Raw genomic sequence first — 15,982 nt, 5'->3', positions numbered from 1 at the left:
TAACTGCAAAAGAATTAAGAATTAAGGTGAAGAATTAAGGGTGAAACCATCAGGAACCCTTTAGTCTCCAGCGCCACCATTTTCCAAAGCTGCAACCTACCTGGAGTCTCCAGAAGTGCAAGGTGTCAGGATCTCAGAGACTTCAGTTAGGTAAAGAATCCTAAAAAATGACCCCCCACTAGATAAGAATCACAAGCTGAAGTGTTGTAAAATACATGAAGAAGGTTTTTTTTTATAGGCTTTATGGACAGATAGGTTGAGAGTGACTCTTGAAGGACCAGCACCACATCCTCTAGTACCACTGTTTGAAGAATTCATCTTCCAGAATCTGGCAGTACGTTTTGGGAGTTCATTTTTAGTCCATCTCTGCAAAACGGACTTCAGGATGGACTAAAATGAACTCCCAAAACGTACTGCCAGATTCTGGAAGATGAATTCTTCAAACAGTGGTACTAGAGGATGTGGTGCTGGTCCTTCAAGAGTCACTCTCAACCTATCTGTCCATAAAGCCTATCAAAAAACCTTCTTCATGTATTTTACAACACTTCAGCTTGTGATTCTTATCTAGTGGGGGTCATTTTTTAGGATTCTTTACCTAACTGAAGTCTCTGAGATCCTGACACCTTGCACTTCTGGAGACTCTAGGTAGGTTGCAGCTTTGGAAAATGGTGGCGCTGGAGACTAAAGGGTTCCTGATGGTTTCACCCTTAATTCTTCACCTTAATTATTTTGCAGTTAACAGGTGTCTTTTCTTCACCACCTGTTTTTGTCAGATCCTGCTGACCCAACGAGCATTTCACTGTCCAATGGTCATGCCTTAACTGCAATGTCTAGTATTGCATTAGTATTGCATCCTTCTCATGGGCATTTAATACTTTTTGACTTTTCAGTCTGAGTTAAATCTCTTTTTTGGCTCAATTTATCTGTAAAAGAAAACATGCCTAATAATTCTGCACACCTGAATATAAGGTGATTTTCATTTCCAGCCTTCATGAACAATTATATATCACTTATACATTATTAAATACTAAATCAATAGTAGTTATTAGGATTACTGTGGTTTGGAATTGGTCAAATGTGCCTGGAAAAAAAATATGATCAGAAAATCAACGTGCCTAATAATTCTGCACTCCCTGTATAGCAAAAGAAATAACAGCCTCTGCTTTAAAAAAAAAAAAAAAAAAAAACATTTTATTCTAGCTTCATGCATTTTATCAACACTTCAATGTAAGTTTCATAAAAGAGCAACATTGTGACATAAATCGCCAAATTCTCTGCGAAAATGAAAAAAATTTGGTAAGACTTTAGTATAGGGTCAAATTCTCACTTTTAACTAGTAGCTTATTAGTATGCATATTAGGATATTGGCCATTTATTATTACTTATACCTATAAAGCAAATATTAAAGCCTCATTCTGCATGACCATATTTTACATCCCTTAATCAAACAAAGTAGGCAGGTTTATGATCACTGAGATCCCAAATGTGAGGTTTAGGGGGCATGGCCCCTCGAGAAAATGTTGATTTTTATGATCTACGTGTCCATTTTAAAATGTTCTGAACGCCAAAAAATTAGATAACAATAGCTTGAAAACCATGTCAGTGGGCAGATATGACTGATAAAGTTTTTCCATTTTTGTCAGTGAAGAAAGTAAACATATGTTTAACTGATATTTATATGTTTTATGAATAATTTTGTAGACATGTTAATTTACTGAAGGCTAACAGGAAAGCTAGGTAACTAAATATATTAAATTAATTCACAATATGCCCACATTCATTACTAATCTTATGCCCAATACAGGCTGAAAAAAGTTGGGCTTTTTTATTTACTGAGAGCTCCACATGGAATTATTAAATTTACAATATGCCCACATTCATTACTAATCTTATGCCCAATACAGGCTGAAAAAAGTTGGGCTTTTTTATTTACTGAGAGCTCCACATGGAATTATTAAATTTACAATATGCCCACATTCATTACTAATCTTATGCCCAATACAGGCTGAAAAAAGTTGGGCTTTTTTATTTACTGAGAGCTCCACATGGAATTATTAAATTTACAATATGCACACATTGATTACTAATATTACTTTGTTGATATTTCTTGTTTGTTAATTAAATTATAAATGACATTACATAGGCCTATTTCAAATCAAAATGGCAAAATTAGACAAAAGTTTATTAATTTGCCTGAATATTTTTGTCATTTGTTTAACATTTCTGACTTAAAGAAGCAGCTGTCAAATACGAAACGTTTAGTTTAGCTACATATCTTGCACTTGACGTCGAGTCCTGCTGCTAAAATTTGCGCTCAGCCACTGCAGCTTCTGTGCTTACATAAAGGCCGCCTACTCTGATTTGATTGGTTTTCTCAAATATTTTGACATTGACGAGCGGTGACAGACCAATGAGGCTCAGATCAACGCACACACCTCTGCTGCCACAGTGGATTGAAGAACACGCTGATTAAAAGACGGGACGAAGCCGAAGCCTCTCGCCAGTTTCATATGTTTGAATGGTTAATCACACATTTTTTTAGGGGGGCTGGACAGGCTAAAGCCCCCCCTAAAAAGTACCTAGTGACGCCCATGACGATTGCAACGTGCATAAGCAATGCTTTTACCGCTTGTTTCTGCTCCTTTTTGTCTCTGTTTTGATCCTGAGATTAACTACTCTTTAAAAAAATGCGTAATAGCCCCTTTACCGTACAACACGGACAGCCAGAAAATTCCATTAATGGGGGTGAAAGAGTTAAATGAATAGTTCCAAACAAGTTTTTAAAGTCCCCCTGTAGTCAATAATTTTATCCCTTATAATTCATCTTTGCACACCAAAATTACATTAAAAAAAAAAAAATTCCTTAGGAAAAAAACATGTCTTAAAATAGCTTGAATGTAACTTTACACCCTTGCGTGGTTATATGAATATGCAAATAATCCCCGCCTCCACCCACTCGCACCAGCGCAGAGAACATAGACTGTAAAAAGAGACCCACTGGTTGACGATCACACGTTGTTGTGATTGGTTGGAGATTTCAAATCGTGTTTTTGACAGACTGTAAAAAAATATGGACGTAGTGTCCGTGACGTCACCGCATAGGATTCTGATGAGCAGTTTTGAAGCGTAAAGAAGGGACGAGCTGGCCGTTGCCATCTTGTCAGAGCGTCATCGCGGGTCACTCGCGGATAACAGAAAATGGGCAAAGAGGCGGGACGTGGGTGGAGCCGAGGTGACGCGATGACTAACAGATAGCAGATTAATGGCTATCCACCTGTCACTCAAAGTGGCCACACCCTTAATTATACAGAACTTTAAGGCTTTATATATTGTAAACGAATGAGTTATAAAAAAATCCACCCCCCCCACAGTTGTCCCAAAGGGTAAAATTTGCCGGATAGACCAATACCACAATTTGTACCAGGCTGTAAACATGTTTTTTTTCTGCTGTAAAGTTGGGCATTTTAACATGGGGCTCAATGAGATTCTGCTCCCTTCTGGAGCCTGTCCCTAGTGGCCAGTCGATGAATTGCAGTTTAAGTCAAGAGAAACTGCGGGAGGGTGTCGCTTGGTTTTTGAAGAGTCTTTGGTTCACTGCAGTTTAAAGGAGAAAATACTCCGCAATGGTGTTGACATGAATTTGCACATGGTTTGTCTTAAAACATCACGTAGACATATAAACAGCATTAAAAGCTTGATTTTCACCACAATAAACACTTCTACACATCTCTTGTTGGACAAACAAGTCAAACGCAGCTCTGCAGTTCTTTTAAAGAGCCACAAAGTGTTTGCTCTTCATAGAAAACATAATGGCTTAGGCCTACTTGAAAAGTGGCACATTTCACCTTTATTACTGGAACTTGGCTTTCAGGGATGCACCGATAATACAATTCTGGCTGATACTGATAAACTAATATTTATTTTCATCTTATGGCAGATGAACAATAAATGCTAAATTGAAAGCCAGTAATATTTTGTCTATATATTAAAAATAAACAACATTGAATGCTCAAATCATTACTTTAAAATGCTACAAATAAATTATTACGACAATGTAGAGTATGACAAATAGACAATCAATCCCTCACACATCCATGTGATTAACTTTTCAGCTGTACCAGTAGGTTTTGTCTGGAACATATGAATATAGGGCAAATGCACTCAATAAAGTGTTTGCCAAACAGCATATCTGGAGCCAATTTTTACTGAGAATGCTAGTGCTAAATGGTGTGTTACATGAATCTGGGTACTTGAGCTCAAGTTATAGTCATTCTTTGATGAACGTTATAGTGAAATGAGTAATTAGCGGCATTAACTCTTTCCCCACCAGCATGGGGACCAAAAATAAATTGCCAGTCACCGCCAGCTTTTTTGATCATTTTCACAAAAATTTCATTGCCCCAGAAAAATGGGTTGTATGAATATCTGAACATATATCAAAAGAAATAACAGCCTCTGCTTTAAAAAAAAAACAAACAAAAACATTTTATTCTAGCTTCATGCATTCTTTATCAACACTTCAATGTAAGTTTCATAAAAGAGCAACATTGTGACCAAAATCGCCAAATTCTCTGCTAAAATAGCAATTTTTTTCAACGATTACCAGGGGCGTTTCTAGGGTTTTCATTTTAGGGGGGCTCAGCCTTCATCTTCTCTTGTTGGACAAACAAGTCAAACGCAGCTCTGCAGTTCTTTGAAAGAGCCACAAAGTGTTTGCTCTTCATAGAAAACATAATGGCTTACTTGAAAAGTGGCACATTTCACCTTTATGCTGGAACTTGGCTTTCAGGGATGCACCGATAATACAATTCTGGCTGATACCGATAAACTAATATTTATTTTCATCTTATGGCAGATGAATAATAAATGCTAAATTGAAAGCCAGTAATATTTTGTCTGTATATTAAAAATAAAACATTGAATGCTCAAATCATTACTTTAAAATGCTACAAATAAATTATTACGACAATGTAGAGTATGAGTTTTTGATTATTACATTCAACAATGTAACATTTTCTAGTGACAATCTCAATTTAAACGTAGGGAAAATAAGCACAAGTAAATTTACAATATCAACCAAATACCTATGAATTTAATACATCTCTCACAACTGATATATTGTGCATATACCTCCAGCGTATGATTTCATTCATGTTACTGAAGATGCAAACCCACACTTAAGACATAACAGAGATTATTCTAAATGTTTTATTAACCTATCAAATTAAATAAACATATAATACAATATCTAATTATAATAAAGGCTTTTTATCAACATCATTAAATACAGTATGTTTTTGTCGTACGTTTACGGCAGCATTAACACAGTTCAAAAATCATTTTCAAGTGCGTACAAGGCCCAACCCCATTTGTCACATCATCAACTGAACTAATAAGCTTAGAACTCAGGCTGTTTCTGAACACTATTAAAGACAGATTGCTCTCCTCTCCTCAGCCTTTGGGTCACAGCCAGACTGGGCACAGCCAGACGTACTCGCATCTGGTCTACTCAACCAGTGTGAGAGTAACACTTTTGGAATCGTGTGCAAAAATCATTTTGATTTCATTAAAGAATGATGCAGAAATCTCTTTCGTCATATATATCTAGGTTTGCCAAATCAAGGCTGTAGACCACAAGATGTGCTGCTTGTCTCAAGACCACCGGTCTGCTGGTAGATTGATCCCGAACCTGCGATAAAGAATATCATTTAATGTTTTTAATCAACATAAGAGCTGAAAACACTTTCTTACCACAAGTGAATCAAACCGTAAACGTACCTTCCTCCAAGGAAAGAGCACTGGGATGTTCAATCTAATGTGTGGTGGGGAACTGTCCATGTGTGTTCATGCATTGCTGGAGCTTTTCCTCTTTGGCTCTTCTGGAATGGCAAAGCTGAAACAGAAGGTTAGATCATCATGTTAACTTTTAGGAAGTTTTTATATCGAACCTTATGATAAGACACAATGAAATGGCTTGACAAGTGATCCTGTGCTGACGTCCTATTGTAACAAGTTGGAGCAGAAAAAAAAGTCTCATGAACATCACACCAGTCTTGTGAAAAGTATAAAGTTATACTTTTGTAACTTTCACATGTCTTTAATATTCAGTGTGGTGCTGTGCAGTTCCCCTATAGATTTCTACTGGAAGTGCATATAACATTTGTTTGTCGTTTCATTCTGAATATTGCTTTAATACCGTTCTCTTTTCCATGAAGTTGCCTAAGAAGTCGTCAATCTCTGTCTTTCCTTCCAGAAAGTTTTCCGCTGTCTCCTCTGACTCCTCTTCAGCCTGATGGGCCGCTACCTTTAATCTGGCCTGCAGCGCACTCAGACTGCAGCTCTGGCAGAGGAATATGAAAATGAACATTTCAATTAAAAAAATTGCTGAATTTTCAGCATCATTACTCCAGTCTTCAGTGTCACATGATCCTTCAGAAATCATTCTAATATGCTGATTTGCTTTGCTGCTCAAGAAACTATTATTATTATTATTATTATCATCAGTGTTGAATACAGTTGTGGTGTTTAATATGTTTGTGGAAACTGTGATAGACTACTGTTCAAAGGTTTGGGGTAAGTAAGATTAAAAAAGAAAAAGGACACATTACACTGATCAAAAGTTACATTAAAGACATTTTATAATTGAATTGAATTTTTTTTTAATATCAAATAAATGCTGTTCTTTTTGACTTTCTATTCATTAAAGAATCCTGACAAAAATGTATCAGTTAAAAATATATATATAATAATAAAAATAATAATAATCATCAAAAAGCAGCAAAAAAGTTACGTGTTTAAGATTGATACAAATAAAATTAAGAAGAAGAAGAACCATTATTAAAAACCATAATAACTAAGCACCAAACCAACTTTGGCATTACAGGAATAACTTACATTTATTTTAAAGTATATTAAAATAGAAAAAGAGGTATTTTAAATTGTAATAATATTTCAAAAAACGTTGTTTTTACTGTATTTATGATCAAGTAAATGAGCAAACAAATGAGAAAAAGACACTTCTTTCAAAAACGATTCACACACACCGATCAGGCATAACCTAATATTGTTGGTCCAGGTTTTGCTGCCAAAACAGCCCTGACCCTTCGAGGCATGGACTCCACTAGACCCCTGAAGGTGTGCTGTGGTATCTGGCACCAAGATTTAAGCAACAGATCCTTTAAGTCCTGTAAGTTGTGAAGTGGGGCCTCCATGGATCGGACTTGTTTGTTCAGCACATCCCACAGATGCTCGATTGGATTGAGATCTGGGGAATTTGGAGGCCAAGTCAACATCTCAAACACCATTTTTGCTTTGTGGCAGGGCGCATTATCCTGCTGAAAAAGGCCACAGCCACCAGGGAATACCGTTTCCATGAAAGGGTGTACATGGTCTGCAACAATGCTTAGGTAAGTGGTACGTTTCAAAGTAACATCCACATGGATGGCAGGACCCAAGGTTTCCCAGCAGAACATTGCCCAAAGCATCACACTCACTGTCTCTGCCGGCTTGCCTTTTTCCTATAGTGCATCCTGGTGCCATGTGTTCCCCGATGCACATGCACCCGGCCATCCATGTGATGTTCACGTGCCCACTTTTGGGGTCAGCATGGGCACCCTGACTGGTCTGCAGCTATGCAGCCCCATACACAACAAACTGCGATGCACTGTGTATTCTGACACCTTTCTATCAGAACCAGCATTAACTTCTTGAGCAATTTGAGCTACAGTAGCTTGCCTGTTTGATTGGATCACACAGGTCAGCCTTCGCTCCCCACGTGCATCAATGAGCCTTGGCCAATTTTGATAGATACTGACCACTGCAGACCGGGAACACCCCACAAGAGCTGCAGTTTTGGAGATGCTCTGACCCAGTCGTCTAACCATCACAATTTGGCCCTTGTCAAACTCGCTCAAATCCTTACACTTGCCCATTTTTCCTAATTCTAACCCATCAACTTGGAGGACAAAATGTTCACTTGCTGTCTAATATATCCCACCCACTAACAGGTGCCGTGATGAAGAGATAATCAGTGTTATTCACTTCACCTGTCATAATGTTATGCTTGATCGGTGTATATATATGAATGATACATCATAGATCAATCATATTTTATCTAGTCAATCTACCAATTACCTGAGACAAACGTAACACGGTTAAAAAGATTAAGAAAAAAAAGAGAGCAAAACATACAATATGGAGGCAGAAAAACCACAAACAACACAGGTATGCAAATCCTGAGGTTTGATATTTTGAATATTAGATCACATGAATACTGCAATATTATATTTGCCATTTCCTTGTCTAACGCGCAATCAGGTATCGAAATGATAAATGCAAAAGAGATTTTTTTCCATCTTTGCATGTGTGTTTTACCTCACTGAGCTCATGTTGTCTTTGCATTTTGGTTTCAAATACCGACTTCATCTGGGTTAACTGTTCATACTACAGAAGAAGAAAAAAAAAACACACACACCAGATTATCGTTAGCATTCTAAAAAGGAAAGATTGTGACAAGATAATAATGTACATTGGGCTCCAGAAGTCTGAGACAGCTTTAATGCTTCTACTTCGCATTATTCTCTTTTAAATACATTTTGTTTTATTACAGATAACATTATCAACATTGACAATGAACTAAAAAAAGTTGAGCTGAAAAATTAAATCGCAGACTTTTAGGCCCAAGTATTTGTTAAAGTACATACTTTACACAACATCTCTTGTCTCTTGCCCTCCAGTTGCGGCTCAAGTTGTAGGTTCTTCTCTGAAAGTAAAACATATTCCTTCTGTTATTTGGTGATTCAAGTTATCTGTGAAAAAATTCCACTCATCTCACTTTAGTCTAAATTTGATCTAGAGGTTAGTAACTAGCTCAAACCACAGTGCGCTCAGGAAACTCACTGGCCATCTCTACAATGTTGTTGACCAGATCCTCTTTGTCAGAGGTTACTTGTTTGAGCTGAGGCAGACACATGAAGAACTCCAACAGCACGTCGTCTTGATCACTCATGTCCTTCAGTTGAGAAACACTAGGAGATGAGACAATGTGAGTAATGTCAAGTTCATGTTCATATGTATTTTTAAGAATAGAAAAAGTAATTGGTATGTTTTAGTAAAGGAAACTACCTAAAAACAAGATCTAATTCATCCTCAGAACAAACAAATGCAAGACAAAACAAATGGCCTGAAGTATCGTACCTCATCTCAGATAGTTCTGGAAATGTATCAGGGATGTCAGGCATCTTGTATATGTGTCCATTTAGTCCTGACTACAAGGGAAGAACATCAAGAGTGATAATTGGTTATTGTGGTTTGAATTATGTGTGTTCCTGTTTCACGCCACATTGAAAGTGGTGAGTAATGTGCTCCATTATAGAATGTTGCTTCATAAAAGCTTATATTGCAAAAGACTATGTTGGTTGATAAGATATAGTGTATTTTCAGTGTGCTACGAGTTATGGAAGCCCATTTTGTCTTAATTTTCTTTTAATTTGGACTTCTCATTACTTTGGCTTAGTATGGCAAAATTTCGATAAAAAAATAAACACTGACATAAATCAAAATTATGACATGTCTTATGACTTTTATCTCATAATTATGACTTTTTACATTATAATGTCATAATTTCAACGTTTGATCTCATAATTTCGACTTTTCATATCATGTTTTTAGTCTTTTGCTACATTTTGCTACACAGCACTACACTGCTTGTACAAATGGTGTGAATACTGTAACCTCTTAATATGGGAAAAAAATATTGTCAACTTAATTATGAGATTAAAGTCAAAATGATGGCATGCTACGTCATAATTGAGATAAAAGTTTGATTAAACACTACGACATAATATAAAAATCATAATTTATCTCATATTTCTGACTTGGTATCTCAAAATTTAAACTTGGTTAACCCCTGGTTTCACATACAAGGCTTAAGCTTAGTCCCAGACTAAAATGCATGTTTGAGCTGTTTTAACTGAAAGCAACTAATGGCCCTATTTTAATGATCTGAGCTTAGAACGTATCCGAATCCACTTTTGCTAGTTTAATGACGGAAAAAACAGTCTGCGCACCAGACGCATGGTTCAAAAGGGTTGTATGTAGTCTCTTAATGAGTCATGGGTGTGTTTTGGGCGTAACGTGCAATAAACCAATCAGAGCCGCATCTCCCATTCCGTTTAAAAGCCAGTTGCGCTTGCACCATGGCAGATTCGCTATTTACATGGCGGAATTTGCAAGCAGAAAGACTGAACGCATCTCCAGAGAGGCATCCTTTTAATTTTAATATTTAAAAATGTTTGCGTGCTGCTGGTGTCCCTTAAACCAGGTTTTTGTTGGTCAATGGCGCAGTCTATTTCAGTTGCCTCAAAATAGCAAAACTCCAACAATGCGTCTGAACACACCTCGTTTTCAGACCAGCACGCCCATGGGCAGATGGGCACAAATGCATTTGCTATTTAAACGTGGATGTAAAAATGAAAACTGCGTCGGGCTGAAACTAGCAAAAAACACTGCGCCGGGTGTATGATAAGGCCCTAAATTTTTTTAAATATGTCAGTGCATTGTTTTGTCTCAAGATGCACACCAGTAATGTTTTTTTTTTTTTATAAGGCATGTTTATAAAAGCTACTTAAATTCCCTAATTGAACTAAGCCCTTGTCTGTGAAACTGGGCCTATATGTCATGGTGGAAATTGGCTTCCATAATGTGTGGCATAAATACGCTGCTTTTAAAAACAGTGTGAACGCCATAATATAACCTCTCAATATTGTGTGTGGTGGTGTGAAACATATTTCTGTAAAAATTGACTGTGTCCTTGTTTTTATTTGAATCAGGATGTGTAGCAGGTGGCAAAGATGGTGGTGGAAATTTAAAGTCATTAAACATAATGACGTATACAAATGTATCACCTCTAGTTTCTATTTTGTTCACGACATCCCAAATCATATTATTGTAGTCTGAACATTAGAAATGAACAAAAAATACGATTTCTATCAAATCAATTGAAGCCACAATTGTAGATGGTTTGAAATTGCAGTCTGAACTGTCAGATCGGAACTCAAGTTGTCATTGTTCAGAACACAAGTACTTAGTGTCACACACAATGTCAGCTCTCTCGATGTAGTATAGTGTAAAAATACAGTAAATGTAATAGTAAGTAAACCAATTGGTTGATTTTGGAATGAATGCCCGTTAGGTACCTGTGAGTCAGCAGTTGGTACAGGAAGAGGAAGGTCTGTGATGAGTCCATAAGCTGGTGCTGCTGGTCGCGGAGGGGCTTGTTGAGGCTCCATCCCTGCATGTGGCACAGGGGCAGGGCCAATAGGCCGCTGACCATCCTGTGGTTGGAAGGCAGGAACAAAATGGAAGCTCTGAGTTGGGTAAGGAGGCATCCCAGATGGTTTGTACATACTGAGCCACAAGACAAAGATGACAACAAACGCACAAATTAGACATAATTCCTTATTAGACATGATTTAACCTCTAGTAACATGGTGAAAAATACTCACTAAGGAAAGTTGGGACCTGATATCAAGGCAGGAGGACTTTTCCAGAACTCATCTAGCAAACTCTGAATAACTTTCCCTAAATCTGAATGCATTCCAAACTAAAAAGGGAAAAGAAAAAGAGAAGAGTAAAATAGTGAGCTGATGGAAAATGTTCAACTGTTACATAATACATACATAGATAGCTATGCAGTTTAATGTCAACACAAAATGGCATTTGACTTGAAGAGTTTATCCAAAAGGTATTGATTGGATTGTGAAAAGTGGCATTAAATTAATGTGTATTAATAAAGTAAATATAGGCTATATAAGTATTGATTTCATGTTTACCCCAAAAAAGTAGAAAACCAGAACATTTACATGCAGTGCATAACGACTGATTTCGCAAAAGTCATATAAAATGACAAATAACTTACATTAGTTATGAGTGGGCTGGTAACCATTGTTCCATTATTACCGTCTACTAAATGATGACCTACTGGTGGAAACACACTGACCACTGGTTTCTCCTGAGGGAACTGTGGTGGGAGTAAGCTGTGGATGACAATTTATATTAAACCACACTCAAAACTCATGTGTAAATGGATAAAAATAAAACAATTAATTTGTATACTTACATATTGACAGTAATAGTTGAATTGTTGATAGTAAAAGGAAGTCTGTACTCTACATCCTTTTGAATTTCTGCAAGACTATAGAGACATCAGAATTAAGTCAGACAAATAAGCAGCCATTGTGTTTTTTTGTTTTGTCATTTTTTATAAAGTCTGCATTCGTTGTGATAGTATTTTCTTCCCTATTGTGACATATTTATACCCGAGTGAAATGGCTTATTAAACAAGAAAAAATGTAGGCAGTGACTTGAGTTTATTGAATTTATTGCGGTGATCTCATGTGAGTGACAGGTAAACACCTCATCAGAGACATCAGAAGAGACGTCATTGCAAGAGGCAAGATATTTTTATATGATTATTCCATAAAATAAGAATAGTTCATTTTGACTTCATATTAGTGACTTTAATACTGCACATACAAATGCCCACAAAAATAATAATAAATATTATTTTGAGCCAATCACGTTGTTTTGGGGCGGGACTATCTTTTTTGTAAACCAATGGAGGAGTCCGGGAAACATTTTCGGGAACTATCATTATATTTGCGAATCGCTTGTTATCTAATTCACTTTCATTGTTAACAAGATGGACTGTCTCATATTAGAGTTATATTCTACGAAACTGATAGCTCAGATGAATTGTGATGAACTCGCCATTTCGTAATGGGTTAGATCTTGTGCTCTGAATAACTAGTACATTTTGCCTCGTCAGAACTATCAGTCTTGTTAAGGAAAATACAGGGTGTAACGTTACTATGCCGCTAATTTAAAACCTGTCCTGTTGAGTAAGAAGGGATCTGGAATAAACTATGAAGAGCTAATACTTTAATCTGAAACATGCACGGCACGTCCAGAACACGCGCGCTCGCTCGCACACACACAAAACACAACAACATACATCGGGGGTTCCGGCCGGATGATACATGTCACTGACCAGACCAGCGAGCACGTGTTATCAAAACAGAAATCATTAGATGTATAGTACATTTTGGCGGTCTCCAATCCTAGTGAGCTCCCTCTTGCTATCTTAATAGATAAACGCTGTCTAGGTATTCAGCTCTCTAGGTTTGGGACACAGCCATTCGTGACACTTACTTGGAGTGAGCAGCTTTGAGAGACTCGATCTGTCTCTGTCTTTGTTTCTGTAAACTGTTCAGAGGAGGGATCGATCCAGAGCCCTTGGATAGAGGGAAAATCCAGTTCATTCTCGACTGCCAAAACGCAAACTAACGCTTGAATCTCTCGGCGGTGTCAGTTTGAAGAGGCCTGACGAAATGAAACAGAAATTCAAGAAATACCCAACGCCACCATTAGCATTAGCTACGACCCTATCTAGTGTTTACTAATATTAGCGACCCAACACCCGTTTGAATAAGTGAAGGCGGAACCTAAAGGAAACGCTGAAAAGCCGCTAAAAGATCTGTTGAGTTTTAATAACAGTAATGAGAGATTAAGAAGTACACGGGCTCGCGAGAAAACAACCCGTGTGAGCGTGACGTCAGGTGTTTAGCGCTGCTCGCGTCATCACTCCCAGCAGGGAGGAGTTTAAAGAGACAGGTCTAAAAAGCGTGGACGGCAGGTTGCTGAGAATTATTTTGTACACAATAAAACATCAGAATAACTGTATATCTCTATTGGTTCTACACCACACAGGAGAACAGCAGAAGAACGACAAACCCCAAACAGTGTGGAAAACATGCTTACAAGTTACCATGCTACATAGAGCGCCTTTGAGAAATAACCAATCACTGGATTAGCAACATTGTGTTTTTCAAACGCGGCAATAATCAACAAGTGCGTTAGCTACAAGTCTATTAGAAACATTCATGATTGTGAAGTCGACGTTGTTTTAGATGTCACTTTTTCAAAGATTTCAAACCCTTACTGTTACCATCTGTGAGACACCTGGTGCCAGAAGAGAGTCGAGCTGGGTTTGGTGATTACAGGTTAAGACTATACTTTCAGGGATCATTTCTATAGTTTTTAACTTGGAAGTGCATTTCTAAAGTGACGAGTCTCCCTAGCCACGATGAAGAGCTTTGATACTCTTTTCTGAGCGTGAATCGGGTGTAGAGTAATGATTCATTTCATAAGCTCTGTATCATTGATGAACGTTCCTCACTGTTTTATACAGTGAGGAGGAAGAGAGTATGATCAGAGTGGTTATATAATATAAAATGTGAAGATAGAATGAAGAAATTGATTGCATTAATAATTAATTAATATAATAATGAACATGTCACATTAATGTTAAATGTGGCATTGAAGTTACTGTATTGATAATTTCTATTAGTAAATATGTTTGATATAGTAGTAATGGGTTGGTAAATGACATCTGCTGGTCAATTATGTTCTCACGTGATCACGATGAGACTGATGTTTGTCTCATTTTATTTAAGAAATATTTTATTGCACGTGGTATAATTTAATCTGCAATGTTTATTTTTTTTTAGCAGATTTAAGTCTAAAAATCCCATTGCTTCAGATTTCACTTTTCTCATCACTATGAGACCCTACCATCTGTGAGACACCTGGTGCCAGAAGAGAGTCGAGCTGGGTTTGGTGATTACAGGTTAAGACTATACTTTCAGGGATCATTTCTATAATTTTTAACTTGGAAGTGCATTTCTAAAGTGACGAGTCTCCCTAGCCACGATGAAGAGCTTTGATACTCTTTTCTGAGCGTGAATCGGGTGTAGAGTAATGATTCATTTCATAAGCTCTGTACCATTGATGAACGTTCCCCACTGTTTTATACAGTGAGGAGGAAGAGAGTATGATCAGAGTGGTTATTGAATATATTAATTAATTTATTATTTATTTGATTGTTTAGTTAACAGGGACAATGCACATTAATAAAACATTTCTGTAAATGCACCAGAATTAGCCTAAAGGCTATTTTTCATCTGTAGTCCCTGGACAGAATATTACAAGTCACCCTAAAAAATACATAACACACTACATAAAAACCATCTCAATATAAAATAAGAAATAAGAAACAATAAATGTACAGCAAGCAGATATAAATTCAATGTTGACAGACCTGATTATTAATAAACCATTTCTTCACATGAACTCTAAATAATTGATATGTATCTAATTCTCTTATAGTTGCTGGAATAGCGTTCCATTGCTGTGCAGCTTTAACAGAGAAAGCAGACTGACTAAAATTACTCCGCCGGAGTGGTATAATGCAATCTCCTCTTAACGCACCTCTTGTGGAGCGATAAGCAGTTGTTCTGATGGTAACTAATTGGCTGAGAGGGGAGAAGTTAAACCATAGATAATTTTATACATCAAGCACACATTGGCATATTTAATCATATTTTCCCAACTCAGCAAATTATATTTTTTCAATATTGTACAATGATGAAAATATACAGACTTCCTATCTAGAACTTTGAGTGTACGTTTATATAAAGCCTCTAATGGTTTTAGAGTCACTGAACTTGCCTGAGACCAGGTTGTTAAACAATAAATAATATGAGTAATAACCATAGAATGCATAAACATCTTAGCAGCCTCTAGTGACATACAATCTCTAGTGAGCTTAAAATTATAAAAATTGCATTTAACCTGCTTGCAGACCTTTTTTACCTGAGCTTTAAATGTAAGTTTAGAATCAATCAATACTCCAAGGTATTTATATTGCGAAACTACCTGCAGCCTCACCCCAGACACAAAAACATCTGGCTCATTTCCAATACTGTTTGACTTAGAAAAAAACATTTATAATAAATATTTCAGGAAATAAACAAAATAACAATGTTATTATTCATGATCTGTAAATTACATATATATTATACTGACATCTTTCATTATTTGAATTAGAAAATTTTCAAAATAATATTCATTTAAATTCAATGCA

General features: G+C 36.8%; 1 protein-coding gene across 1 annotated transcript; it reads right to left on the bottom strand.

Annotated features, from left to right (window-relative positions):
* Nucleotides 1-3,826: 3,826 nt before the first annotated feature.
* vps37a (VPS37A subunit of ESCRT-I) lies at nucleotides 3,827-14,366 on the bottom strand. Its single transcript, XM_079813572.1, has 12 exons — nucleotides 13,210-14,366; nucleotides 12,119-12,193; nucleotides 11,918-12,035; nucleotides 11,505-11,602; nucleotides 11,196-11,406; nucleotides 9,196-9,266; nucleotides 8,899-9,026; nucleotides 8,703-8,761; nucleotides 8,374-8,442; nucleotides 6,197-6,340; nucleotides 5,779-5,893; nucleotides 3,827-5,689 (listed from the first exon to the last, which is right to left on the bottom strand). Exons 1-11 carry the CDS (start codon nucleotides 13,317-13,319, stop codon nucleotides 5,813-5,815), a joined length of 1,164 nt encoding a protein of 387 aa, XP_079669698.1. The 5' UTR covers nucleotides 13,320-14,366; the 3' UTR covers nucleotides 3,827-5,689; nucleotides 5,779-5,812.
* Nucleotides 14,367-15,982: the final 1,616 nt, after the last annotated feature.

Source organism: Gobio gobio, assembly GCF_949357685.1.
Source record: "Gobio gobio genome assembly, chromosome: 3".
Lineage (NCBI taxonomy): Eukaryota > Metazoa > Chordata > Actinopteri > Cypriniformes > Gobionidae > Gobio > Gobio gobio.
Note: the sequence above shows the minus strand (reverse complement) of the source record. Positions and strands in the feature narration are given on the sequence as shown.